This window comes from Bubalus kerabau, chromosome 1 (assembly GCF_029407905.1).
Source record: "Bubalus kerabau isolate K-KA32 ecotype Philippines breed swamp buffalo chromosome 1, PCC_UOA_SB_1v2, whole genome shotgun sequence".
Lineage (NCBI taxonomy): Eukaryota > Metazoa > Chordata > Mammalia > Artiodactyla > Bovidae > Bubalus > Bubalus kerabau.
The window spans coordinates 174,786,153-174,813,714 of record NC_073624.1 but is presented as its reverse complement, the minus strand read 5'-3'; the positions used below and the strand labels follow the sequence as shown (position 1 = coordinate 174,813,714).

The following is a 27,562-nucleotide window of genomic DNA, read 5'->3' as shown; positions in this document are numbered from 1 at the left end:
AGGGTTTTATGGAGGCTTTATTACCTAGTAACGATTGACTAAATCATTGGCCAGTGTCAGTTGGTTCAGCCTTAAGGCATGGCCCTCCTCAAAAATCAGGGGCAGGACTGAAAGTTCTGACCCTCTAATCACATGATTGGTTCTCCTGACAACCAGCCCCCACCCTGGGCTGGGATCTAAAGCCGTTAGCCAAACCTGGTTGTGATGGAGGAGAGCTTCTGAGGAATAACAAGACACCCATTTTACCTCTCTGGCCCTAAAATATTTTTTAGAACTGAAGACCAGAGAGCAAATATGGCAAAAGATGCTCCCATTGCTCTTACTGATCAGAAAATTCCAAGAGTTTGAGAACTATGAGTCAGGAACTGGAGATAAAAACCAAGTATATCTGAGCAAGCTCTGGGAGTTGGTGATGGACAGGGAAGCCTGGCGTGCTGCAGTCCATGGGGTTGCAAAGAGTCAGACACGACTGAGCAACTGTACTGATACCTGAGAATGACCAAATATATTTATTTCTCATAAATCACAGATTGCAGTCTACCCCCTGGTGGAACAGATCTCTTATGGCCAATGACACCCTGTTTTTGTGGATGGAAAATGATTAATCAAAAGTAGTGGGAAACCGTGGGTCCCTGTTACAGACTTACATTTAGGGTCACATTTATAGAACAGATACAACAATAGCACCGACACAAACAGGCCTGACGTGGAGAAGTAAGCGTGGGGTGAGGGCTGATTTAAGGGAACGGCATTGCTCCTTGAACCTTATAGTCAGTTTGTACAGAAATCAGCTGGTAGACTAGCGAGATCCTCTTCCTCCTCAGGCCAGTCATTTCCCACAACTGTTACATCCTCAGGAGACTTAACTCAGGCCCTCAATACATTTGATCATCAAAATGCAGTGTTACTGGTGAAGCCACTGGCTTCCACCGTGGCTCAGCAGTAAAGAATCTTCCTGAAGTGCAGGAGACACAGGAGGTAAGGGTTCTATCCCTGCTTTAGAAAGATCCCCTAGAGGAAGAAATGGCAACCTGCTCCAGTATATTCTTGCCTGGAGAATCCTGTGGACAGAGGAGGCTGGGGGGCTACAGTCTGTCGGTCCATAGAGTTGAAAAGAGTCAGACACGACTGAGTGAGCACACACCTGCAGGGTTGCCATAAACTCATTTACACGAGGTAGTTGAAACTTGCCAAGGCCAGGGTTGTACCGTATCAAAGTATGGCCAGGGTACGGTTCAGTTTCATTACAGAACAAATCAGTTAAGAACTATGGAGGTGTTCACTTTGCCTCCCCAACAGCATCTGCCTTTGCCCGTGTACCAAACATTATTAAGGATAGAGGTTGTAACGGTTGACCATGATTCAGTTAGCTCTGAATTCCAAGGTAACCAGGGACGAACTCACAGGCTTGTACTGAGTCTGTGTTTTACAGCAGGGCCCACCTCTCCTATAAGGAGAACATAAATGGCATTTAGGTTATTCCTGTCCCTACTGGCTGTGCCACGGGGTATATTTTATTTCTAGCTTTCCTGGAGGCGAGAGCAGTCTGGGTGCATCTGTGTGAATCGTTGAATCGTTAATGCCTCTAGAGAACTTCTCTAAGCTTGAAGAGCCATAGCATTGCCATAAGTGTGTGTGCGCCCCGGGCCTCAGTAGCTAGAACGGAGGGCCACTTGCCCCCTGGCCACTTCAGTCTCTGTTCGTATTAAAACGGTCAAGAGGCGTTGGGCTTGTGAGGTCAGGGTACAGGCCCCTTCCCAGCGCTGGGTTCTAGCATATCCAACATTACTGGCTGAATCTGCCTGACCCACTTTGCTACTACCTTATGCTCTTTCCCTGGTCCAGGAAGATCCCCTGGAGTAGGAAATGGCAACCTGCTCCAGTAGTCTTGCCTGGAAAATCCCATGGACAGAGGAGCCTGGCGGGCTACAGTCCATGGGATCACAAAGCATTGAACACAACTGAGCAGACATACAGACACACACACACACACTCTCTCTCTCTCTCCCCCCAGGCTGGCTCCCATCCTTCGCCTTCCACCTGGAAGAGAACTCCCCCTGATCTGCCTATTCTAGTTCATCTTTTTCCCCTGAATGCTGCTCCTCATTAAAAGCAAATTCCACTTGTCCTCAGATCCCCATTAGCACCTGCTCAGCCTCAGCCTCTGGCTTGTGGGCACATTATTGAATCCAGCGGGGACGTTGATGCCCCTGCATGCTAGTGGCTGGGTGCACTGAGCATGCGTGTTTTGCACCCCAAAATGTTGGATCCCCCAGACTAGAGTTAGATGCATGGTAAGCACACCTAGAAAGAAAGAAAGTGAAGTCGCTCAGTCGTGTCCGACCTCATGGACTGTAGCCCACCAGGCTGTGTCCATGGGATTTCCCAGGCAAGAATACTGGAGCAGGTTGCCATTTCCTTCTCCAGGGGATCTTCCCAACCCAGGGATTGAACCCTGTCTCCTGCATTGTAGGCAGATGCTATACCATCCGAGCCACCAGGGAAGTCACCTAAATGTACTTTAATTTAGCTGGAGCCTGCCACGAGACTTCACACAGCCTGCCTTGTCTCTGGTGGGGTCGTTCCCCCAAGGAACTTGAGCCACCTAGTGATGCCCTCTGCTTTAATCCCATCAGGGACCTGCTATTTTTCCCCCTTTTTGATGAATAGTTTTCTGTCTGCAAAAACAGGATGCCACATGCTTGGGTGTGCGTGTGTGCTACGTCACTTCAGTTGTATCCAACTCGGTGACCCCATGGACTGTGTAGCCCACTAGACTCCTCTGTCCATGGGGTTCTCCAGGCAAGAATGCTGGAGTGGTTTGCCATGCCCTCCTCCAGGGCATCTTCCCGACCCAGGGATCTAATCCATGTCTCCTAAGTCTGCCGCATTAGCAGGCAGGTTCTTTACCACGAGTGTCACCTGGGGAAGCCCCATGTTGGGCACGCTGCCATTATATTTTGACCATCATAGCCAGGGACGTTTCTAAGCGGTTGATGATCAAGATTTGCAGTTACACAGTGATTACGTAGAGCAGTCTGCTGGGAGCCACACACCACGCGGTTTGCAGTCCCAGAGGAAATGGTTCCCAATGTTGTCCTTTGTGTAGTAGATGTAGCCTGAAAATAGGAGTCCGAGATACAGGCACATCGCTTAAATTCCATTTAGTCATGAACAGTTTTCCTGTTCATTAATGTATCTTAGGACCAGAATGTCTCCCAGAGTGACACCATTCGGGTTTGCAGGCTGCTGCTCCATCTCGTCAGGTCCCCAGATCAGGGCTGGTCTCAGCAAACTAGCTTCAGCCTGCCAGGCATCTGGCATGCTTCTGCTAAGAGATCATATTATTCTGCTCTAAGCCTCTCTCCAGGTATTAATAAAATGTTGGGTTTCCCTCATTGCATAACCCACTTATTCATCCCTTTACCCTCAGAGGTAATTTTTCCTTTCTCCTTTCCATTTGTCATTTCTCTTTTGCTCAACACTTTTGCACCCTTGGAAGGGACATTAGTTTGGCCACTACACTGGTCCAGCTTGCTGCCAGGAAGCTAACCCCAACCTCCTCCCCGCCCCCTCCCCTCCCAGGGTTGCACAAGGACAGGACCGGTGGGCTTTCACAACCTCTAGACAACACAACGGCATTCACTGTCAGCCCCAACGTTGCCAGAGGGGATGAGGGCGCTTTCCACCCCGTAGGGCCCTTAGGAATTCCGACAGATTTAAAGGTGCAGTTACAGTTTCCTGTTTGGGACTTGGCCGCGCTGCTGGCATCTGCAGCTGCATGCCTGGTTCTGGGGCCACTGCATCAAGTAGCTGGGGCGGGGCAGGGGTGGGTTGCTATGGTGTGGGGAAGATGTACCAGCATCCATGCCTGCTTCCCCATACCCTCCAGAAAAGTGAAGGAAGCTGTTCAGTGGGGACCCTCCCTTAGCCCCCTCGTGTTGAGTGTGAGCACACACTCAGGAAGGCGAGTAAGCCAGCCTCTCAAACCTTTATCATCTCCCCTGGTTTTAGACAGCAAATGTTCCAGCCACTCAGTCAAATTTTCTACTAAACCATTACTCAGAGGATGATACGCAACATCCCTGATGTGAAATCTCTTGCCCCACTGTTGGACAGTATGGGCTGAAAAAATACATCTCTCTGTGTGTCTGAAGGAATGTAACTCGGTGGCTCAAACTGTTACAGTATTTTCTGTTCCAACCCTTCGATAGTATTTTGAGCATTTGCGTTGGACCTTCAGGTATGCAAACCTAGAGGGTCTGTTCCTGTTGGGATGCATTTATAGCCCCCAGGGTTACTGGCCTTGGTCCACTGTAACCCACTTGCCAGCTCCATCTCCCGGGGCATTTCCCCCAGAGCCAACTGCAGTTTCTCTCTCTGGTTGACAGTGTACTCACCTGCATTTTTGTGCCTCACAGGGCGCCAGAGGACTAGATTTAGGTCTAGATTTGGCCCCCTCCTCCTCATTGCTGAGAATCTGCCTACAATGAGGGGGACCTGAGTTCGATCCCTGGGTCAGGAATATCCCCTGGAGAAAGGAACAGCTACCCACTCCAATATTCTTGCCTGGAGAATCCCATGGATAGAGGAGCCTGGCAGGCTACAGTCCTTGGGTCGCAAAGAGTCGGACACAGTTGAACAACTAACACTTTCACGACTGAATTGCTGCAGCCCACCTCCCCATGCTGACTCATTCTTGGACCCCAGAACATCTACTTTGTGGTTCAGTGACCTTCCAGATCTAGAAGGGGTTCTTCTGTTGGAGGTTGACATGTCCTGCTTGACCACGTCCTTTAAATTCCCAGAGTGCTTTCAATAGGGCTGTGCCCCTTGCAGACGTCCCTTTTATAGCCCAGGTTTCCATTGCCCATACCTGACCACACCACCAGGAGTCAGTAAAAACACGAAGGGGCTTTTACCGTTGCTCAATTCTTCCACCGCCGCTAGGAAAACAGCATGCACTTCAGCCCACTGAGCCGATTTGTTCTTGCTGCCTTCAATCACAGTCTGGCCATCTCCTGGTCTTAATGCAGTCACTTGCCAAACAGGGTATTATCCATTCATCTTAAAACTGCCATCCATAAAGCAAGCGCTCGCTGTGATTCATTTGAGAGCCGTCCACGGGGCTTGTCCTCATGCCAGTTGGTTCCAGCAGCTCCTCAGTTGGCTCTGAAGTCGATCCTGGAGGAAAAGAGGATATGTGCCCAGGATACAGTGGGTGCCTCCCTGCTTCCCCCTGGCAGCCCGCAGCCCTCTGAACCAATTGCGTTTTATGATGGAGCTCTTAGGACTTTCCTGGTGGTCCAGTGGTTAGGACTTCGCAGTTCTGCTGCAGGGGGCCCGGGTTTGCTCTCTGGTCAAGAAACTAAGATCCTGCAGGCTGTGTGGAGTGGCAAAAAGTATTCTGGAACTCTCCTGGGCACTGTCCTCCTTATCAGTGCTTCTCTGACATCGCCCAGGACATTCTGGGCGCCTCGGGTCTCGTGATTGCTTTATGTCTGTCAGTCATCAGGGCCAGCCAGTGAATGCCCAGTCACAGGCTGCTAACTGTCTCTCAAGTACCTTGTTCACACGGCAGCATCTTGGAATTTTGTGGTCCAAAATCCCAACAGTCACTGCTAGAAGGCACTTGTGGACTTTTACCAGAAGCTCTAGTCTTCAGAGTATGGTGGCAGAGACTCCCCAAATCATATCTGAGTTGGGGGGCCAGCAGGGCCCAAAGGCCAAGTTGAGAGGGCTGCCGCCACTTGTAATTCAGACGCAACCTGCTCGTTTGGGTCCCCAATTCAGATAGACCTGTCTTTTGGGTGGTTTTACAGATGAGAGCTAGCATGGTTCCCAAATGAAAACCCAAACCCGGCCAAATGCTGGGATTCCTGTTCAGTCCTGGGGACGGTAGTGATAGCAGTTTGTTTTTAGTCTTTGGGAGACTATCCCAGGCAGCTCCTGCCCAGGTCCTCCCTGGAAATTTGACTGTTTGGGCTGGCCTGGGGACTGGTGCTGGGCTTATTTACACACCCTAGTTGGTCAGTGGACATGAGTTTGAGCAAACTCCAGGAGATGGTGAAGGACAGGGAAGCCTGGTGTGCTGCAGTCCATGGGGTCGCAAGGAGTCAGACACAACTGAGTGACTGAACAAGCTGGTCACGTGTGTCCCATTGCATTCAGATCAGCCCTCGCCTGCTCTTTGCTTTCCACTGCCACCAAGTGCCATCAGCAGCGTGCGTGAGTACCCCGGGCATCTGCCTCGAGGCCATGTCGCTTCTGAGCAGATTATGACTGAGTTCAGGGATCCCTTAGTGCAGAAAAAGAATGGTGGGATCCTTCCCCCATGGAGGCCAGTTGCCGCTTGCCCTCTTCTGAGATCAAGACAGAGAAGAGCATCCGCCACATGAGTTGCTGAGTAGCAGCCTCCTGGCATTTTCTGTGTGGTTGAGACCGTGTCCAAACTGCTGAGCCAGTGGGCAGTACAGCTTGGTTTCAGCCTCGATAGTCTGCAGTTTCCACAAACCATCTGCCTTTTTCAGGCCACACAGGGCTGTATGGTACAGTGAACTCAATGGTACCGGCACTCCGCTTCTAGTCTGTAATGAATTAAAGTAGCCAACTCTTTTTGCTCCCCAGGCACTCTAGATCATTCTGCATTAGCCACCATATGCACTCAGGTTCCCACCTAGTGTCTCTGATTAAAACTGGCCAGAGGGCAGACTTAACAGGTCTTTGCTGTACAGTGTTAAGTAGGGAAGACAACCTCCATCGTAGTTATATATTCATGTAAAGGAGATGTGACCACCTCACACAAAATCTGTTCATACACCCCAGTTTTCATTCAAATGTTCACCTTAATCCCATCAACGTTTCATCTCCATTCATCCCAGTCTAATCTTAGCCGCCCACTAAGACTTCACCAACAAGGGTTGGAATCACAGTGTGTTGGGCTCCTGTATCTAGGAGTCCTGGGGAAGGCCTCTCTCCTCTTCTGGCCGTTTTATCCACACCTGCATATGCATGTGGGCTTCCCAGGTGGCACCAGTGGTAAAGAACCCGCCTGCCAGTGCAGGAGACATGAGACACCTGGGTTCAACCTCTGGGTTGGGAAGATCCCCTGGAGGAGGAAATGGCAACCCACTTCAGGATTCTCTTCCTGGAGAATCCTGTGGACAGAGGAGCTTGACGGGCTACAGTCCGTGGGGTCTCAAGGAGTCGGACACGACTGAGTGACACAGCACACACGCATTTGCATACAGCCTTGGGTCCCTGCCCAGGCATGGGACCGGAAGGCCCTGGCCCTGGCTCCAGTCTTTATCTTGATTAATCAGTGAACACCTGGGGATCCCTAGTCAGGTTTCTTATTTAATTTTTTGCTTCCAGCTTTTGAACCTCTTCCAAACTAGAGTAAATCATGGACTTCTTTGGGGCCCTTTAATGTTGGGGTCCACACTGGTCCACTCCCATCTTGGAGTGCTGCATCAGTTGACAACTTCATCAGCTGAAAACTGGGCCTCTGGGCTCCGGTGCCAAGTTGAATCTTGGAGACAGAGTTTTGGATGAAGTAGGAAAGAGGACTGTTATACTACTTTGCCAGGCAAAAGGGGATGTGTGGGTTTGTGCCCCTGAAAAACTGTCCCCCAACCCGGGGGCATTTGATGAGTTTTATAGCCGAGGTTGCAGGGCACAGTTGCTGATGAGGTTAGGGTGTGTGCCGGGCCTGCACACCTGTAATCTGGTGTCAGGTAGTCTCTCTCTCTCTTTTTTTTTAATTTATGTTTCTGGTTGTGCTAGGTCTTGGTTGCTGCGCACGGGCTTTTTGTCGTTGCAGCGCGCAGGCTTCTCATTGCAGTGGCCTCTCTGGCTGGGAAGCATGGGCTCTAGGCTTGTGGGCTTCGGTAGTCACCACACACGGGCTCAGTAGTTGAGGCGTGCAGGCCTCGGGCGTGAGGGCTTTAGTGGTTGCGGTGCATGAGCATAGTAGTCGCAGCGGGCGAGCTCTAGAGCGCAGGCTCCAGAGTGGTGACGCAGGGGCTTCCCAGACCAGGGATCAATCCTGTGTCCCTGCATTGGCAGGCAGATTCTTAACCACTGGACCACCAGGGAAGTCCTTCAGGTAATCTCCTGATGAACATCCTTTAATTCCTTTAATCTGGTGGTGGTCTCTGGAGTGAAGAATGCTGAAGTCTTCTGTTTGTTGGTTTTAGTTCTGTAAAGAGCTCCGAGTAGCCCTTGAGGTAGAACCTGGTTTCTTGGCTGCTCCTCTTTTCCTGCGCTTCCCCTCCCATCTCTGATTTAGCATTTGCTTGAATCTGCCCTTTGGACCTCAGGGAACGTCTCTCTTGGAGGATGGAGTCTGTTCCCTACAAATAAGGAGGGACACAGAGCGGCTTCTGTACCCAGGAGCCCCATAGGGCCCCGCTTGGTTTCACATCAACCCCCTGTTTCAGCTCCATCCATGCTTCATTCTCTCCTCGTTTCAACAACCATCTGAAGACTCACTCCGCTTGGTTGAGTCCCTTGACTATCCTTTGTCTCTCCCTGTTTTCTAAATTACTTGGATATTCTTGGTGCCATAGGGGAAGCTGAGATAGCAGATCTAATAAGGCTTCTAGAACAGTTTTGTAAACTGGGAAGTAATGTTCCATGGGGTACCCATGCAGTAAGGGTCCCTTAATCACAGCATTGACCAAAACCTGGGTAACAGGCATCGTCAGTGGTGAATGTCCCAGTTGTAAAACCAGTCCTGTGTGGCTTGCACAGGAAGCATCTCAGCTGCTTCGTTTGGGGTGTCCCACTCGGTGTTTATAGGGCCGGCTGGGCAGTCCCCGTTCTCAGGATAAGCACCCTTTTCAGTGTCTTTTATCCAGTTGACCAGGCTGGCTCTTCCTTTGGGAATAACCTCCTGTGTGTCTGGGACAGTCTGTGACTGTTCAGTAGTGAGCTACGGGTCCTGCATCCACCCAAATGTATTCTTCCACCCGAAGCCTTCAAAACCAAAGACACAGCTGCTCCGGGAATCCGGCGATACCAATCCGCAAAGTGAGTCAGTTTCTTCACACTCCATCCCTTGGTTTTAGTTGTTTCTTGGTTTTGCCCTCCCCCGACATTAACTACCTTCTTGGTGACCAGAGAGAGACCTTAGAGGTACTTACTGTTGTCCCTGCACAGTTTGGGGCAGCTTTAAGGCTAATGGCCAAAGCTTGGATCTATCTAAGTCTGAACTTGGTGCAGGATCAAGGCCTGAGTGAGCACTTTTTAAAAATTTCATTTAGGCTATTACAGATAACATTGCTGTTAAAATCTTGGCTTTTTCTGCCCACTGAAGCCAAATTTAAAAAAAAAAATTCAGAGACAGAGTTTGGAGGAAATAGAAAGATGGCTTTACTCCTCGGCCTGCAGAGTGGGAGAGTGCAGTAGGCTTGGGCCTCGAGCTGCAGCCCCCCTTCCGTGAGGAATCTGGGGGATTACACAAGATGAGAGCACGCAGTCGGGTGGGTGATGAGGAACAAAGGTGCAAGGATCTTGTCTTCTTTCTCTTGCATTGTTTCAGAAACAGCCGTAGGCTGGCGTCAGGTAACCCGGTAACTGGGTCTATTGTCTTCTGTCTATTGTACTGCGGCCTTCCTTCTGTAATGCAAAAAGAGAAGAACCACAAGGGGTAGTCTGAAGAGTGTGCTGTAAAGGCGAGCACTGGATACAAGATGTAATTAGAGAGTCAAAGGGTGATAGGTGCAAAATGTAGCTCACGCCAAGTTAGGGGGCAGAAAAGCAGACTTACACACTGCAGACGAGGAATAGTTAAAGTGAAAACTAGGAGTGATCGAGCCTGTTCACTGATCTTTTTATCGTCTTTGTTCTCTAGAAAGAAAAACGCATTCCTCTTTTTCCCTCTTCACTGCAGCGGTCATCGGGAAGCTGTGTATTTTGTGTGCTGCGTGTAATTTTGCATGTCTTTATATATCCTGTGAGCCAACTGCTTGGAAGTTGGCTCTACTGTCGCGTCTGGGTTCCACTGGTAACAGTTACCTTTAGTAACTGATTGCAGCACAGCTGCGGTTTCATTGTGGTTGCCTAGGTAGCCATCCACGGACCAGAGTTTCTTCATTCCCCATCTTTTTATCCATACTCTTCAAAAAACACGTTTCTGTCAGCCAGGGCCGTTCTAGTGGATCCCACTACTGACACCAACCAAAGAGGGTTGCTGTACCCAGGTCCAGTGTGTAGGTTTCCGCACACTAACAAGCTTGGGTGCCAGCAGGCTGTCCTGGAATTCGACTCAGTCCCGCCACCATCTACCCAGAGATGGAATCGCGTTCCATTTAGTCTGACAAGGCCGCTCTCCATTTCGGATGCCAGTCACAAGCCCAGGTTTCTACGTGTGCTTCGACCAGCTGCAGACTGGAGGTTCTGATGACCTTGTGCAACTCAGGATGCCAGTTGCAAGTCTGGTTTGTTACCTGTGCTTCTGACTGACTAGCAGCGATAAGAGGTTCCCATGGCCCCTCCTTGGGTTTGGTTAATTCGGTAGCACAGCTCACAGAACACAGGGAAAGACAGGTTTACTCACTAGATTACCAGTTTATTATATATATGAGGCTATTAAAGGATACAAATCAACAACCAGATGAAGAGATACGTAGAACGAGGTCCCCAACAAGGGATCTGATGTCCTTGTGGAGCTTGGGGCTTACACAGCAGCATGCAGAAGCCTCCGGGTTCCCTGATGTGGGAAAGGGCCAGAAAGCTGTCCTTTGGAGATTTTATGGAAGCTTCATTACACAGTTGTGAGTGACTAAATCATTGGCCAAGGGCATTGATTCAACCTCAAGTCCCTCTCCCTTCCATCGAAACCAAAGGGCAAGACTGAAAGTTTCAACTTTTTAATCACAGGCTTGGCTCTCCTGGGAGCCAGCCCTGACTCTGGGGTGGAGCCCGAAGTCACCTTCATTAGCAGAAACCCAGTTGTGATGGAAAGGGTTTGTTTTGAATAACAAGACACTCACTTCACTGTTAGGACCCTGAAGTGGTTTCAGGAAGTGAGGACAAGAAACCAACTCTTGTGACAGATAACTGCCATTGCTCTTACAGATCAGGAAATTTCAAGGGCTCCAAGAGGCAGACCTGTGGATAAAGACCAGATACATCTGCAAATGATCAAATTATATATATAGAATAAATCACAAAATTGTATACACCAAAGTTTCAGACACCCCCCCCCTCCAACCGGAAAGGAGCGAGCAGGTGCACAGCATGCACCGCCTGGCTGTACAGGCAGTGTGGGCACAGTGAGCCGCTTTCACCATTGGGGAACGCTGGGACCCTTCTGAAATTCAAGTTCCCAGAAGGTAGCCAAGGGCCATCTTGTCAGCTTTCTAAGGATAGCAGTCTCAGGCTTCGTGTACTAACTTTTTCTTTTCAGTTTTTGAAAATTGTGATAAAATTAATGTAACATAAAAGTAACCACCTTAAGCCATTTTTCAGTGCACAGTTGAGTAGCATGAAGTATACTGAACTCATGTTGTACGACCATCACCACCATCCGTCTCCAGAGCTCCTTGCATCTTGTGAAACCGGAAGCTCTGTCCCCATGAGATACAAACTCCCCACTCCTCCCTGCCCCCAGCCCACGGCAACTGCCATTCTACTTTGCACCTCAGGGGACCTCATGTAAGGGGAATCTTACAGTCTTGGGGTTTTTTGGTCACTGGTTTCTTCACTTGGCACATTGTCCTCATGGCTTTATCCATGCTGTAGCATATGTCAGAACTTCCCTTTTAAGACTGAAAAAGTTCCATCATGTGGATGGGCCACATATCCGTTCATTCATTGATGGACCCTTGAGTGGCTTCCGCCTTTTGGCTGCTGTGAACCTGGATGCCTCTCTGGGACCCCTGGTTTCGATTCTTTGGGGTACATACTTGGAAGTGGGGCTGCTGGATCTTATGGTGAGTCGATTTTTACTTTCTTGAGGAACTGCCATCCTGGTTTTCCACAGCGGCTGCACCGTCTTAGAGTCCACCAACAATGCACGAGGGTTCCGTCTCTGCACATCCTTGCTGCCACTCGCTTTATAGCTTCTTTATAGCCCTCCTAATGGGTGTGTGTTTTGATTTGCATTTCACTAATGATTAGCCATGTTGAGCACCATTTTATGTGCCTGTGGGACGTTTGTATATCTTTGTGGAAACATCCTTTGCCCATTTTTGAATCAGGTTGTCTTTTTGTGGGTAGGTTGTGAGTTCTCTGTATATTCTGATATTCATCCCTTATCAGATACATGATTTGTGAATGTTTTCTTCCATTCTGTGGGTTGCCTTTTTACTCTGTTGCCAGTGTTCTTTGATGCACAAAATTTCTAATTTTCATAAAGCCCAGTGTTTCTCTTTTCTCTTTTGTTATCTGTGCTGTATGTCATTGCCAGGCCCAGTGTCGTGAAGCTTTTGCCTTATGTTTTCTTCTAAGAATTTTATAGTTTTAACTCTTATATTTTGCTGTTTGATCGGTTTTGAGTTAATTTTTGGATACGTGTGTGTGTGTGTGAGTTGCTCAGTCGTGTCCAACACTGCAACCCCACAGACGGTAGCCTGCTAGGCTTCTCTGTCCATGGGATTCTCCAGGCAAGAGTACTGGAATGGATTGCCATTCCCTTCTCCAGAGGCTATTCCTCACCCAGAGATTGAACGCGGGTCCCCTGCACGGCAGGCAGGTTTTTTACCGTTTGAGCTACAGGGAAGTCCCAGTTTTTAGATATAGTGCTAAATAAACATTGAACTTCATTCTTGTGCATGTTGATATCCAGTTTCCCAGGACCATTTGCTGAAAAGACTGTCCTTTCCCCCACTGAACGTTCTTGGCACCCCTGTCACAAATCATCTGAGCATATATGTGACAGTTTATTATCTGTTCTGTTCCACTGATCTGTAGGTCTGTCTTAATAGTCTTACCATATTGCCTTGATTACTATAGTTTCATAGTAATTTTAGAAATCATGAAATGTGAGTCCTCCAATTTTGTTCCTCCTTTTCAAGGTTATCTTGGCTATTTGGGATCCTATGAGATTCCATCTGAATTTTAGAGTGTAAATTTTTATGTCTACCAAAAAAAAAATCCTGTAGTGTTGGCATCCTAACAGTATTATCTTCCAATCCATGAACATGGGGCGTCTTTCTGTTAATTCATGTTCTCTTTAGTTTCTTTCAGTACTGTTGTGTAGTTTTCGTGTACAAATATTTTACCTTCTTTTTAAGTTAATTCCCAGTTATTTCATTCTTTTTATGCTATCTGTCATAAAGGTTATTGTTTTCTTAATGTTCTTTTTGAATTGTACACTGTTAGTGTATGGAAATGCAATTGCTTTTTGTGTGTTAATTTTGTATCCAGCTATTTTCTAAATTCATCTAACAGGAGTCTTTTTTCTTAAAACTATTTATTTATTTTTGGCTGTGCTGGGTAATCGTTGCTGCGCGGGCTTTTCTCTGGTTGCGCTGTGGCAAGCAGGGGCTGCCTCCCTTTGTGGTGCAGGCTTCTCACTGCAGAGGCTTCTCTTGTTGCAGAGCGCAGGCGCTAGGACGCCCAGACTTCAGTAGCTGTGGCGCGTGGGCTCCGCACTTGCATTTCTGGGATCTAGAGCACAGGATCAATAGTTGTGGCTCATGGGCTTAGTTGCTCCAAGGCATGTGGGATCTCCCCGGATCAGGGATTGAATTCGTGTCTCCTGCATTGGCACGCTAACAGGTTTCTTTTTTGTGTGTGAAATCTTTCGGATTTTCTACCCATAATATTGTATCACATGTGAACAGAGATAACTTTATTTTTTCCATTCTAACGTGGTTACCTTTTAATTCTTTTTCTCGCCTAATTGTTCTGGCTAGAATTCCTAGCACTGTGTTGACTCAGAGTGGCTTATTGTTCAGTCGCTCAGTCATGTCCGACTCCTGGTGACCTCATGGACTGCAACACGCCAGACTTCCCTGCCCTTCACCATCTCCTGGACCTTGCTCAAACACGTGTCCACAGAGTTGGTGATGCCATCCAACCATCTCGTCTTCTGTCATCCCCTTCTCCTCCTGCCCTCAATCTTTCCCAGCGTCAGGGTCTTTTCTAATGAGTCAGCTCTTCAGGTGTCCAAAGTATTGGAGTTTCAGCTTCAGCATCAGTCCTTCTGATGAATATTCAGGATTGATTTCCTTTAGGATGGACTGGTTTGATCTCCATGCAGTCCAAGGGACTCTCAAGAGCCTTCATCAACACCACAGCTCAAGAGCATCAGTTCTTTGGCAGCTCAAGAGCATCAGTTCAGCCTACTTTATGGTCCAGCTCTCACATCCATACACAACTACTGGAAAAACCATAGCTTTGACTATACTGACCTTTGTTGGCAAAGTAATGTCATTGCTTTTTAATATGCTGCCTAGGTTGGTCAAGGAGCAAACATCTTTTAACTTCATGGCTGCAGTCACCATCTGCAATGATTTTGGAGCCCAAGAAAATAAAGCCTGTCACTGTTTTCATTGTTTCTCCACCTATTTGCCATGAAATGATGGAACTGAATGCCATGATCTTCATTTTTTGAATGTTAAGTTTTCAGCCAGTTTTTTCACTCTCCTCTTTCACCTTCATCAAGAGGCTGTTTAGTTCCTCTTCTCTTTCTGCCAAAAGCATGGTAATATCTGCATATCTGAGGTTATTGGTATTTCTCCCAGCAATCTTGATTCCAGTTGTGCTTCATCCAGCCCAGCATTTCACATGATATACTCTTCATCTAAGTTTAAATAAGCAGGGTGACAATATACAGCCTTGATGTACTTCTCTCCCAATTTGGAACCAGTCTGTTGTTCCAAGTCTGGTTCTAACTCTTGCTTCTTGACCTGCACAGAGATTTCTCAGGAAGCAGATAAGGTGGTCTGGTATTGCCATCTCTGTAAAAAATTTCCACAGTTTGTTTTGATCCACACAATCAAAGGCTTAGTGTAGTCAATGAAGCAGAAGTAGATGTTTTTCTGGAACTCTCTTGCTTTTTCTATGATCCAGCGGATGCTGGCAATTTGATCTCTGGTTCCTCTGCCTTTTTCTAAATCCAGCTTGAACATCTGGAAGTTCTTGGTTCACGTACTATTCTCCAAGCCTGGTTTGGAGGATTTTGAGCATTACTTTGCTAGCATGTGAAATGAGTACAATTGTGCAGTAGTTTGAACATTCTTTGGCATTGTCCTTCTTTGGGATTGGAATGAAAACTGACCTTTTCCAGTCCTGCGGCCACTGCTGAGTTTTCCATATTTGCTGGCATATTGAGTGCAGCACTTCCACAGCATCATCATTCAGGATTTGGAATAGCTCAACTGGAATTCCATCACCTCCACTAGCTTTGTAGTGATGCTTCTTAAGGCCCACTTGACTTCACGCTCCAGGATGTCTGACTAGGTCAGTGATCACACCATTGTGATTATCAGGGTCGGGAAGATCTTTTTTGTACAGTTCTTCTGTGTATTCTTGCCACCTCTTCTTAATATCTTCTGCTTCTGTTAGGTCCATACCATTTCTGTCCTTTATCAAGCCCATCTTTGCATGAAATATTCCCTTGGAATCTCTAATTTTCTTGAAGAGATTGCTAGTCTCTCCCATTCTATTGTTTTCCTCTGTGTCTTTGCATTGTTCACGTAGGAAGGCTTTCTTATCTCTCCTTGCCATTCTTTGGAACTCTGCATTCAAATGGGTATATCTTTCCTTTTCTCCTTTGCCTTTCACTTCTTTTCTCAACTATTTATAAGGCCCCCTCAGACGACCACTTTGCCTTTTTGCATTTCTTTTTCTTGGGGATGGTTTTGATCACCGCCTCCTGTACAATATTAGGAACCTGTGTCCATAGTTTTTCAGGCACTCTATCAGATCTAATCCCTTGAATCTATTTGTCACTTCCACTGTATAATCATAACGGATTTGATTCAGGTCATACTTGAATGGCCTGGTGGTTTTCCATACTTTTCTTCAATTTAAATCTCAATTTGGCAATAAGGAGTTCATGTCTGAGCCATAGTCAGCTCCTGGTCTTGTTTTCGCTGGCTGTATGAAGCAGAAGTGGCTAAAGCAGGCATTCTGGTCTTGTTCCTGATCTTAAAGGAAAACCTTTCAGTCTTTCTCCACTGAGTATCTATGAACTGTGGGTTTTTCGTTATATGGTTTTATTATGTTAAGATGGTTTCCTTTTATTCCTAGTTTGTTGAGTATGTTTATCATGAAAATGTTGGATTTTGTCAAATACTTTTTCTGTTAATGTGTTACACTGATTTTTATGTGTCAGGCTAGTTATTCCTGCATCCCAGGAATAGCTCCCCCTTGGTCGTGGTGTATAATCCTTTTAATATGCTGCTGAGTTCAACTTGCTAGTGTCTTGTTGAGGGGTTTTGCATCAGTGTTTATGAGAGGTATTGGTCAGTAGTTTTCTATTCTCAATATTTTTGTGTGACCTTATTAGCATCAGGGCAGTGTTGGCCTCCGAATGTTGTCAGAATGAATTGGAAAGTATTTCCTGCTCTTCAGTTTTTTGGGAAAGTTTGAGGATTGGTTCTTCTTTAAATGTTTGGTAGAAACTCAATGAAGCCCAGGAGGCTTTTGATTACTGATCCAGTTTCTTTACTAGTTTTAATTCTGTTCATGTTTTGTGAGTCAGTCTAGGCAGGTTTTGTGTTTCTAGGAATTTATACATCTCTTCTAAGTTATGCAGTTTCTTGGTATATAATTGTTCATAGTTTTCTCACAATGCTTTTTCTTTACCTTTTTTTTTACTTTTTATTTCTATAGGATTGGCAGTAAAATCCCCTTTCATATCTGATGTTACTAATTGGAGTCTTCTTTTTCTTTCTTAGTCAGTGTAGCTGAAGATTTGTTGATCTTTTCAAAGAACCAACTTTTGGTCTTGCTTTTTTTCTTCAGTGATGTTTTTCTATTCCCTGTTCTTAAAATCTCTGCTCTAATCTTTATTATTTCCTTCCTTTGCTGCCTTTGGGTTCAGTTGTAAAGTTGGGTTGTTGATCTGAGATATTAATAACAGCATTTATACCATCAAATATCCCTTAATCTCTGTATCACTGTATCTTTATTGTTGGGCAGTTTGATTATATTGTGTCTCAGTGTGGTTCTCTTTGAGTTTATCCTATTTGGAGTTCATCAAGTTTCTCAGATGTTTCTATTCATGTCTTTCATTAAATATGGGAAGATGTTGGCCATTATTTCTTGAAATAATCTCTCTGCCCCTTTTTCTTTTTCTTCTGAGATTTCCATAATGTGTATGTTGGTCGTCTTGATAGTATCTGATAGGTCCCTTAGACTCTTCACTTACTTCAATTATTTTTCTTTCTGTTCCTCGGACTCGATCATTTCCATTGTTCTATTATCAAGACCACTGATTCTTCTGCTTGTTTAAACCTTGAGTTGAATCTCTCCAGTGAATTTTCCATTTCAGTTATTATACTTCCCAGCTCTAGAATTTCTTTTCGTTTACTTTTATGTTTTCTGTCTCCTTATTGATATTTGTGCTTTGTCCGTACATTGTTTTTCTTGATTTTTTCCCACATCTTCCTTTAGTTCTTTGAGTATCTTTTGGACAGTTTTTTAAAGTCTTGTCCGGTGATCTGCCCTTTCGTCTTCCTTAAGGACGGTTTCTGTTCATTTTTTCTCCCTTTGGGCCGTACTTTCCTGTTTCTTTGTGTGGCTTGTGATTTTTTATAATTGAAAACTGTACACTTGAATCTAACAAATGTGATGACTCTAGAGAGCCAAAATCTCCTCTTCCCCAGGGTTTGCTGTGGCTCTTTGGTTTGATTACTGTGGGCTGTCTCTGTGCTGGAGATCAGTCTGAGGTATAAACTTAAGGTGTTATTATGCCTTTTCTTGGAGAAGGAAATGGCAGCCCACTCCAGTGTTCTTGTCTGGAGAATCCCAGGGATGGCGGAGCCTGTGGGCTGCTGTCCGTGGGGTTGCACAGAGCCAGACACGACTGAAGCAACTTCACTTCCACTTTTCACTTTTATGTATTGGAGAAGGAAATGGCAGCCCACTCAGTGTTCTTGCCTGGAGAATCCCAGGGACAGGGGAGCCTGGTGGCCTGCCATCTGTGGGGTCACACAGAGTTGGACACGACTGAGCGACTTCACTTTCACTTTTCACTTTACTGCATTGGAGAAGGAAATGGCAGGCCACTCCAGTGTTCTTGCCTGGAGAATCCCAGGGACGGAGGAGCCTGGTGGCCTGCCATCTATGGGGTCGTACAGAGTCGGACACGACTGAAGTGACTTAGCAGCAGCAGCAGCAGTATGCGTTTTCTGATCCTGTACCTTTCCCTGGGCGTCTGTGGTTCCTTTCTAAATTCCCCTGTATCTGCTTTTGAGTGTCCTAGTCCTTGACTGTCTGGCTCCCAAAAGGGGAAAAAGAAAAAAAAAATGAAGGGGGAAGAAAATAAGAATTAAAAATTTGCGGTTCTTAAATCCCATGTAAGTAGCTCCAGGGGCTTCCCTGGTAGCTTGGGCAGTAAAGTGTCTGCCTACAATGCGGGAGACCCGGCTTCAATCCCTGGGTCGGGAAGATCCCCTGGAGCAGGAAATGGCAGGCCACTCCAGTATTCATGCCTGGAAAATCCCATGGACCAAGGAGCCCAGTGGGCTACAGTCCATGGGGTTGCAAAGAGCCAGACACGACTAAGCGACTTCTCATCGTCTTCTTCAAGTAGCTCCACACCTACAGGGCGGGGCTGCCAGCACAACTGCCTAGAAGGGGAGACAGATTCCTGGAGCTTCCTGCTCTGCCATCGTCCCAGAATCCTGCTGTGTCCATTCTTGCCTGCACGCTGCTGTATCACAATGATAGTGCAGCATAGAACCATCATTGAACATCACTAGGCAGCCCCCTTTTCCCTTTTCCATACTGCATCTTGGGCGCCCAGCGCGCGCTTTGCAGCCCCAGCATAGCTCGGCTCGCACCGTGCTCCAGTGCTCAGTGGCCGACGCGCCGGTCGGAGCAGGCCGACGGCTACCCGGAAGGCTGGCGAGAAAGCAGCCGCAGCGGTGGCCGTAATAGTAGCTCCAGCTCATCTCACTGAGCGCTTTCTCTGTTGTTGTTTAGTCTATAAGTCGTGTCCAGCTCCCTGCGACCCCATGGCCTGCAGCACACCAGGCTTCCCTGTCCTTTACTGTCTCCCAGAGTTAGCCCAAACTCAAGTTCCTTGAGTCAGTGACGCTATCCAACCATCTCATCCTCTGTTCCCCACCTCTCCTCCTGCCCTTAATCTTTCCCAGCATCAGGGTCTAACGTGTAGGAGTGTCAGCTTTAGCATCAGTCCTTCCAACAAATATTCAGGGTTGATTTCCTTTAGGACTGACTTGTTTGACCTCCTTGATGTCCAAGGGACTCTCAAGAGTCTTCCCCAGCACCATGATTTGAAAGCATTACTTTCTCGGTGTTCCTTATGGTCCACCTGTCACATCCCTGTATGACCACTGGAAAAACCGTAGCTTTGACTATATGGACCTTTGTCAGCAAAGTGATGTCTCTGCTTTTTAATACGCTATCTAGGTTTGTCATAGCTATCCTTCCAAGGAGCAGGCGTCTTTTAATTTCATGGCTGCAGGCCTCGTCCACAGTGATTTTGGAGCCCGAGAAAATAGTCTGTCACTGTTTCCACTTTTTCACTTCTACTTGCTGTGAAGTGATGGGACCAGATGCCATGATCTTAACTTTTTGGATGTTGAGTTGCAAGCCAGCTTTTTCACTGTCCTCTTTTATCCTCATCAAGAAGCTTTTTATTTCGCTTTCTGCCATTAGAGTGGTGTCATCTGAGGTTATTGGTATTTCTCCTAGCAGTCTCGATTCCTGCTCGTGCTTCTTCCAGCCTGGCGTTTCGCACGACGTATTCTGCATAGAAATTAAATAAGCAGGGTGACAGTATACAGCCTTGAAACAGTACTTCTTTCCCAGTTTTAAACCAGTCTGTTGTTCCATGTCCAGTTCTAACTGTTGCTTCTTGACCTGCATACAGATTTCTCAGGAAGCAGGTAAGGTGGTCTGGTATTCCCATCTCTTTGAAGTATTTTCCACGGTTTGTTGTGATCTACACAGTGGCTTTAGTGTAGTCTGTGAAGCAAAAACCATTGTTTTCTGGAATTCCCTTGCCCTCTCTATGATCTATTGGCAGTTTGATCTCTGGTTCCTCTGACTTTTCTGAATCCAGCTTGCTGTGGGCTAGGCAGTGTGCTAGTTGCTTGGGGTGGCCCTGCCCTCCAGGAGCTGAGAAACATGTCCAGCTTCTCTCCCCATATGGCCTGTCCTGGGTTCCTGGCCACCTTGGTCTCTTGGTCTCTAAGGCCTCTAGCCTCAGCGCCTCCCTGAGCCACCACCTCTTGTCTTTCATGGGTAGACTACAAGAGAGGCACCTGGTGGGCACCTGTGACCTTTGGCAAGTCAAGGGTTCCCAGTACAGTGGCAAGGGGAGAGAGGGTGGCTCTCAGGGCAATGAACAAGGCTGGCACCCAGAGACTGGGGTGTCATCTGAGGTCCTCTCTGCTGGGGTGTTTGGCCTCTTTCAGAGACCACATGTCTCGGCCACTTGGGGTCTCCTGCTCCCACTGCCTCTAACAAACCAGCGGCCCACGCCAGCGCCAGCCAAGCCTATCTTAAAGGGCCAGAGGGCTCGCACCTTTGCAGGCCAGAGGGTCTCTCTCCCAACAGCTCAACTAGCACAGAAGCAGCTCAGTGAGTACCCAGATGGGTGTTTTAGTAAAACTGTTTGCCAAAGCAGGCAGTTGCTGTATTTGGCCTCCAGGCTGTAGCTTGCTGGCCTCTGCTCTACCCTCGACCTCCTGCCCCCTGGCTTCTGTCCTCATTCCCCTTGTCTTCTCTTTGCCATTCCGCCTCTCCTGTTCCCATCTGCCTCTCGCCTTCCTCAGCTCTGGTGGCTTTCCCTTCCTGGCGCACCACTGTCTCCAGTCATAAGTGAGAGATGCTACTTACTGAAAGCTGGGGGGTTTCATTCATCCTGCAAATGCTCCCCCTCCTCACCCCACACCGTGCAGCAGCCCTCTGGTCCTTCGCCCTGGTCTGGGCAGTGTTTAGGATTTTAAGATGATCAGACATCTGACAGACTTCCTGTGCCCAAGAGCCGGCTACATCCTCAAGAGTTGATGGGTTCACTGGCCCGGGAGTGATGGCCCTGTCCCCCTCGCACCAGGCTCTGGGTTCAGAGTGCAGACAAGGCCCTGCTGCAGCTGCCCCAGCCTGCATCTCCCTTTCTCAACTCTCTCCTTCCCACACCCACTCTGGCTCCCCATCAACCCTGAAGGCAGGGATTGTTATTTGTTCTGGTCACTGCTGTGTCCCTAGGATGGCTCTGGTGCCCAGGAGTAATTGAAAAACAACAGATAAACTCCCCATGAGTAATTAAACAGATGGATGCTGCTGCAGAGCGTTTCAGATACTGCTGCTTCAGGGGCTCAAGCTCCAAAACCCCCTCTTTCAGGAAGCCCTCCCTGAATACCCCTCCCCGCAGGTGCTGGGGATGTCTATGTCCAAGGGCTGGCCAGGGTGTGTCCTTAAGGGGTTGACTGGGGTGTATGCAGTATTCATCCAGTTACTGCACCTGCCAGGGAGGACTTGTCTGCCATGAAATGGTGAGATCAGGCCTCCTGCCAGGGAGGGAGCCACTCTGAGAGGTGCAGATAGAGCTGGGAGCCTCGTCCTGGGCCCTGGGTCTCCAGCCCTTCCTTGTTCCCCAGAGCTCACAACTGATCCCATCCCTCTTACCCACAGGGTCAGCTGGCAGTCGGTCAGGAGGGTCAGCGGCCCCACCGGGCTCCCCTGTCTACCTTGACCTGGCCTACCTGCCCAGCGGGGGCAGTGCCCGCCTGGTGGATGAGGAGTTCTTCCGGCGGGTGCGTGCGCTCTGCTACGTCATCAGCGGCCAGGACCAGCACAAGGAAGAGGGCATGCGGGCCGTCCTGGACGCGCTCCTGGCTGGCAAGCAGCAGTGGGATCGGCAGCTCCAGGTGTGTGATGACCGGGGCGTCGGACGGCCCCGATGACAGCACAGGTCCCTGGGGCATTTTCAAGCTCCTGGCACTGGGCAGGGCAGCACTTCCCGGGGTCTTCCTGCCGAACCCACACAGTCCTGTGAGGTTGGTGTGACCTTCACCCACATCCAAAGAGGGAGTGGGGCTCAGAGAAACTAATCCCTGTCCCCAAGGCCATGCAGCTATGAGGGCACATGCAGGACCCGCCCAGCTCGCGGGGCTCTGTTCCTGTTACCGCCACTTCCTGGTCTGCAGCACCCCAGGTGAGGTTGCAGGGCGGGGCTGGTTTGATCACCTCACCTGAGCCCTGGCATTGAGTCTCCCCAATATTATGAGGATCAGCCAGGAGGAAGGGATGGGGTGTATGGTGTCTTCGTGTGTTGACAATTGACCCTTGACGGCTGGGGTTGTCCCCATGAGAATCCTTGAAATACAGCCTCGAAGCACAAGGTGAATTTGGGTGGAAGGAGCCTCCAGTGCCTGGCCGCCCACACAGTGCGAGTGTGCTGACACCCCGTCAGGCACCCAGGTTACAGAGCGGCTGGGCGGGAGTGTTCCGAGCAGAGGCGGGAGCACGCTGTATGCAGGGAGCTGGTGGGCGGTCTGGGCGACACAGCAGGGGACACAGGAGGGGAGTGGGGGCGCTGGGAAGCATGGAGAGGAATTGGCAGAGGAGTGGTCTGGTCTCCTGGCTGTGAAAGGGTGCTCGGGGTGCCATGGGAGAGAGAAGGCACTTCAGGGACAAGCCGGCTGCCAGCTGCAGACACCTCGGCGGGAGAACAGAGGCAGCGCAAACGTGGTCAGAGAAGAGGGGCCTCCGATGCCTTGGGGCTGGGCCGGGAGGGCAGAGGGTGCGCCCCTCACTGTCGGTCCGTCTGTGCCACCCACAGGTGACCCTGATCCCCACCTTCGATTCGGTGGCGATGCACGAGTGGTACGAGGAGACGCACACCCGGCACCAGGCGCTGGGCATCACGGTGCTGGGCAGCAACAGCACCGTGTCTATGCAGGACGAGGCCTTCCCCGCCTGCAAGGTGGAGTTCTAGCCCCCCCACCAGCACCCCCAGCACCCGCCACTGTCCCGGGACGCGCCTGCGTCAGAAATAAACCGGGTGCGACTCAGCCGTGGCCTCAGTTCCTTCTGCCGGCAGGAGACTTGGCCGCGCTCCAAACGCCACTGCTGCCAAGGGGTGGTCCCCAGTGTGGGGAGGGGCAGCTTCTGCGGAACTTCCAGCAGCCTCCAGGTCAGATGTGCCCTGGCCCCCGTGTCACAGATGGAAAACCCAGGCCCGGGGAAGCAGTGCCTCCCAGGCCAGTGGAGCTGGCCACCGACATCAGCCCTCCAGCCCAGCAACTGTGCCTGTGGGTCCCCCGGTTATAGACAGGAAGGCAGCTGCCAAACCCCAGCTGCACAAACCAAGGTGAGATCCGAGCCCTGACTCTGCTCCCGATCCATTACGATAGAAGTCACCCTCTTTCCTAGAGATGATTGACACTCATGGCAGGACAGTCTTATACTCTACAGCAAGCTCTCAACTCAATATCGACCGGGAGGTTTTTGCAGACACTAATGCCCGTGGCCAGCATTTTTATTTTGGCCGGCCAAAATTTTCTTCTGTTGTTTCACTAATACTGTGTGGGTTATGACGTTCAGTAGTTACTCCTGACACACCTGTGAGGTCTTCTCCAGCAGCGGGAGCTTCATTTTCACTTCTGTGTCAGAGCCAGTCACTGAGGTCTCTCGTCTCTGCGCTGGCCTGACGTTCACATCGTCTGAGTCGGAGCTGTTGTCTGAAGAGCTGCCACCTTTGGAGACACTACTGCGTATTTTACTCGGGCAGAGCAGGCATCTGCGCACAGCGCACTGACACGGTCTCCACTCAGAATGTAGCAATACATCATTTTTGAAAAATTTATGGTAACAAACTTGTGTTTATAAAATACACAAGGGAAAAAAAAAAAAAATACACAAGGTTGGAACTAATGGAGAAAAACGTGAATGGTAACGACAATCATACATTGTATAATGAACCCTTGACCAGTTTTAAGCTCTGACAACTTTGCCTGGCATTGTTAATTGTATTACTGTCTAAATATTGATACGTCTTTGGTCAATAATGTTCAGGTAACAAAAGATGTATTAATATGTCTTCTGTCAGCAATGTGTTTAAAACGCAGTCTGAAACCTAAAAGCTACAAAACACCAATCTCCCGATGAACCCCCCTCCCTAATCTCCCTGTTCTGCATGTATAGGAACACCTAGATTTAATTTTCAGTAAGATGCCATCTCACTGGATTGGATGGCGACCTAAACAAAATGTGACAAGTGCTAACCCCTCAATACCTACCCTCGTTTTCCTGTAAGGAGAGACCTCTTAGTCTGGGGTCTGAAGAAGGGTTACTGTTTATACCGTGTCACCCTGATTTTTCATCTTGTTGAGTACAGGTGCAGCCTCCTGTCCTCATTTCATTTCTTTCCAGGAACATTTTCTTATATTTATTTTTAATTAGTTCAATTTTTTTATTTAGACGTTTGTCTTTTTCTCATTTAGATATCATAATTCTTTTTTTTTTCTAAATAGGGACAATAAACTTGTTAAAGTTTTTAATTGTGAAAAATACATAACATAAAATTTGCCATTTTAACCACTAATAAACTCTTGCGTTGTAAAATTTTTTTCCCCAGATTTGCCTTTCAGTTTTGTTTAGGAGCAGTTTTGCTGTAAACATTTTATTTTTATGATTTTCAAACCTCAGTTCTTTAAATGTCTCTCCTTTGTACTTTTAGAGGTCCTTGCACAGTTGGCACAAATTCTCCCAAGGTTGGTTTTTAGGGGTTTTTTTTCTGTTTATTTTTACCCACGTAGGGCTTATTTGGGGATAAAGGGAGAGGTAGGGATTGCCCCAACCTGGACAGTTCAATTTTCAACGCAATGTACAGATTCAAAACACGCCTTCCTCCCTGAAAAAGATCCCAAATGTGTTGTTTATTTCCGAATCTATACTAATCCATCGCCAACTTTTCTGGCCATCTCCTTGCTTTCTCTGGTATAGATTTCTGTGCCTCAGTAGGTCATCAGGCAGGTTCTTTCTCCTTAATTTTACTTTTTCCGTTCATAAAAGGTTGTTTCTACATTCTCATTCCTCTTGGATCTCTAGAACCTTCACAGAGGGGGCCCAAACACATGCGTAAGAAAAGCTGTCAACTTCTGCTTCTGACCAGATAGTGGCGGCTAGAGTCCCAATGAAAACAACTAAAATTGCTGGGTGAAAATGTGTTAAGTGTTGGTTAATGTATCAGTGAGCACCCAGAAAATGAGGAACAGTCAGAGGCCAGAACAGTGCAGACAGAAACCCCAGGAGGGAAAAAGGAAACAGCTTTTCTGTTACACGAGGTGGTCTTCATCTTCTTTTCATGGACCTTCAAGATGGTGCGTCTGATAAGTAGAGACCTCAGAGCATGAAGTAGATATCAAAATAAGATCTTCTCAAAGATGGAAAGCAGACTTAGGTGGATGACATGGTTTAAAGCAGTCCCAGATGCTGGAGACCCCGGGGGAACTTTCAACTAATCTTAACGAGTTCTCCCAGTCACATCCCAGGACATATGAGCCAGCATCAAAATTCACAGCCTGTCAGTGCCAGTGGCGAAGACCTGGTGTCTTTAATCCTGGTGTTTTTGCTGTGTTTAATCCTGAAAAGTGAACAAAGTGCAAGAGACAGTACAAACAGGACTAAGAGAAATGAAAAAGCAAATAATTGGGTTGGGTCAACAGTGAACTGTAGGTAGCTGAAGAGAAAATAGGTAAACTGAAAGATGGGACTGAATGAGTTTCCTAAACAGGGGAAGGGAAAAAGGGGGATGAGGAGGCAGAGGAGAGAGAGCAGGGCAAATTCTGAAGGGGATAATGGTGGAGAATTTTTCAGAAGTAATGAAAGGTGTCAGGTCACTTGTATTCAGAAAGCCAGCCAAATCCCAAGCAGGATATATAAAAAGACAACTTGGCAAACCTAGACAGCATATTAAAAAGCAGAGACATCACTTGGTTGACAAAGGCCCATCTAGTCAAAGCTATGGTTTTTCCAGTAGTCATGTACGGATGCGAGAGTTGGACCATAAGGAAAGCTGAGCGCCAGAGAATTGATGATTTCGAATTATGGTGTTGGAGAAGACTCTTGAGAGTCCCTTGGACTGTAAGGACATCAAACCAGTCAATACTAAAGGAAATCAACCCTGAATATTCTTTGGAAGGACTGATGCTGCAGCTGAAGCTCCTATACTTTGGCCACCTGATGTGAAGAGCAGATTCATTGGAAAAGACTCTGATGCTGGGAAAGATTGAGGGCAGGAGGAGAAGGGGACGACAGAGGATGAGATGGTTGGATGGCATCATCGACTCAATGGACATGAGTTCGAGCAAACTCAGGGAGATAGCGAAGGACAGGGAAGCCTGGTGTGCTGCAGTCCACGGGGTCGCAGAGAGTCAGACACGACTGAGCAGCTGCACAACAGTGCAGAAAACCAAAGTCAGCAAGAAAAGCAAGAATAGTGGACGGAGAGAGCTCCTCAGCCCCACAGCACGAAACTCAGGACACAGTCGGGTACCGTCTTTAGCAACCCAGAAGTTCTCATTCAGCAGAAGCATCTTTGGAGGGTGAGAGAAATGAAGACCCTTGTTGAGTGAAATCCTGAGGGAATTTTTTTCAGGTAGAAAATGATCCAAGTGGAAGAGCTGACTTGCACAAGGAAACAGCAAAGAAGTTTGAATAACAGCTGAAGTGTTACCTTCCTTAACAAGAATTATAGTATCCAATATGTAGGATGAAAAAGTGCATTTAGGCAACAGTGGCAAATAAGTAAAAACTTAGCGGAGTAAGCTTTTAAAACCTTTACATTGAGGGGAGAGTGACATACTGCTTAGCTGAGCAGAGTAGCAGTATTAATAGTTAGAGTGAATACTGGGTGAACAGAAGCAGTCTATAACTTCCAGATTAGTAGAGGGGAGAAATTAGACTGGAAAAAAAAAAAAGAAAGAAAATCCCAAATTCTTCTATAAGGAAACAGGTACAAATAGAAAGCACAAGATAATGAAAATACATACATAAAAAAATGTGCCAGTTATTAAGTAAATGAAGATGGGTAGAAAACTCCAGTTAAAAGATAGATTTTTTTTTCAAACTTATTTTTTAGTTCAATTTTTGTGCTACTTACAAGAAACATCTAAACATGAAGATGCTGAAATTTTGAAAGTACATGAAGGGGGGTAGGCGGAGAATGAACCTGGAAAATACTACAGAAAGAAATTAAAGCTGATATATCCACACTAATAAGGTTTTATTTTTGGTGTATTACTAGAAACAAGGGGTTTCCTGGGTGGCTCAGTGGGTAAAGAACACGCCTGCCAGTGCAAGAGACATGGGTTCGATCCCTGGGTTGGGACGATCCCCTGGAGGAGGGTGTGGCAACCCACTCCAGTATTCTTTCCTGGAGAATCCCATGGACAGAGGAGCCTGG

At 47.7% G+C, this 27,562-nt stretch overlaps 1 protein-coding gene across 4 annotated transcripts in view; it reads left to right on the top strand.

Moving 5' to 3' along the window:
* Window positions 1-24,732, top strand: part of MAP1S (microtubule associated protein 1S) — a 34,721-nt gene extending 9,989 nt beyond the window's left edge. The window contains exons 6-8 of one of the 4 annotated variants that reach the window (XM_055541632.1): window positions 3,586-3,725; window positions 21,787-22,022; window positions 22,937-23,168. In XM_055541632.1, the coding sequence (XP_055397607.1) occupies window positions 3,586-3,725; window positions 21,787-22,022; window positions 22,937-22,940 (380 nt within the window). In that variant the 3' untranslated portion in view covers window positions 22,941-23,168. Of the gene's footprint in view, window positions 1-3,585; window positions 3,726-4,421; window positions 5,895-21,786; window positions 22,023-22,936 lie in introns of those variants that run through there. The other 3 variants (XM_055541622.1, XM_055541641.1, XM_055541651.1) reach the window with 3 other exon arrangements.
* The last annotated feature ends 2,830 nt before the right edge of the window (window positions 24,733-27,562 follow it).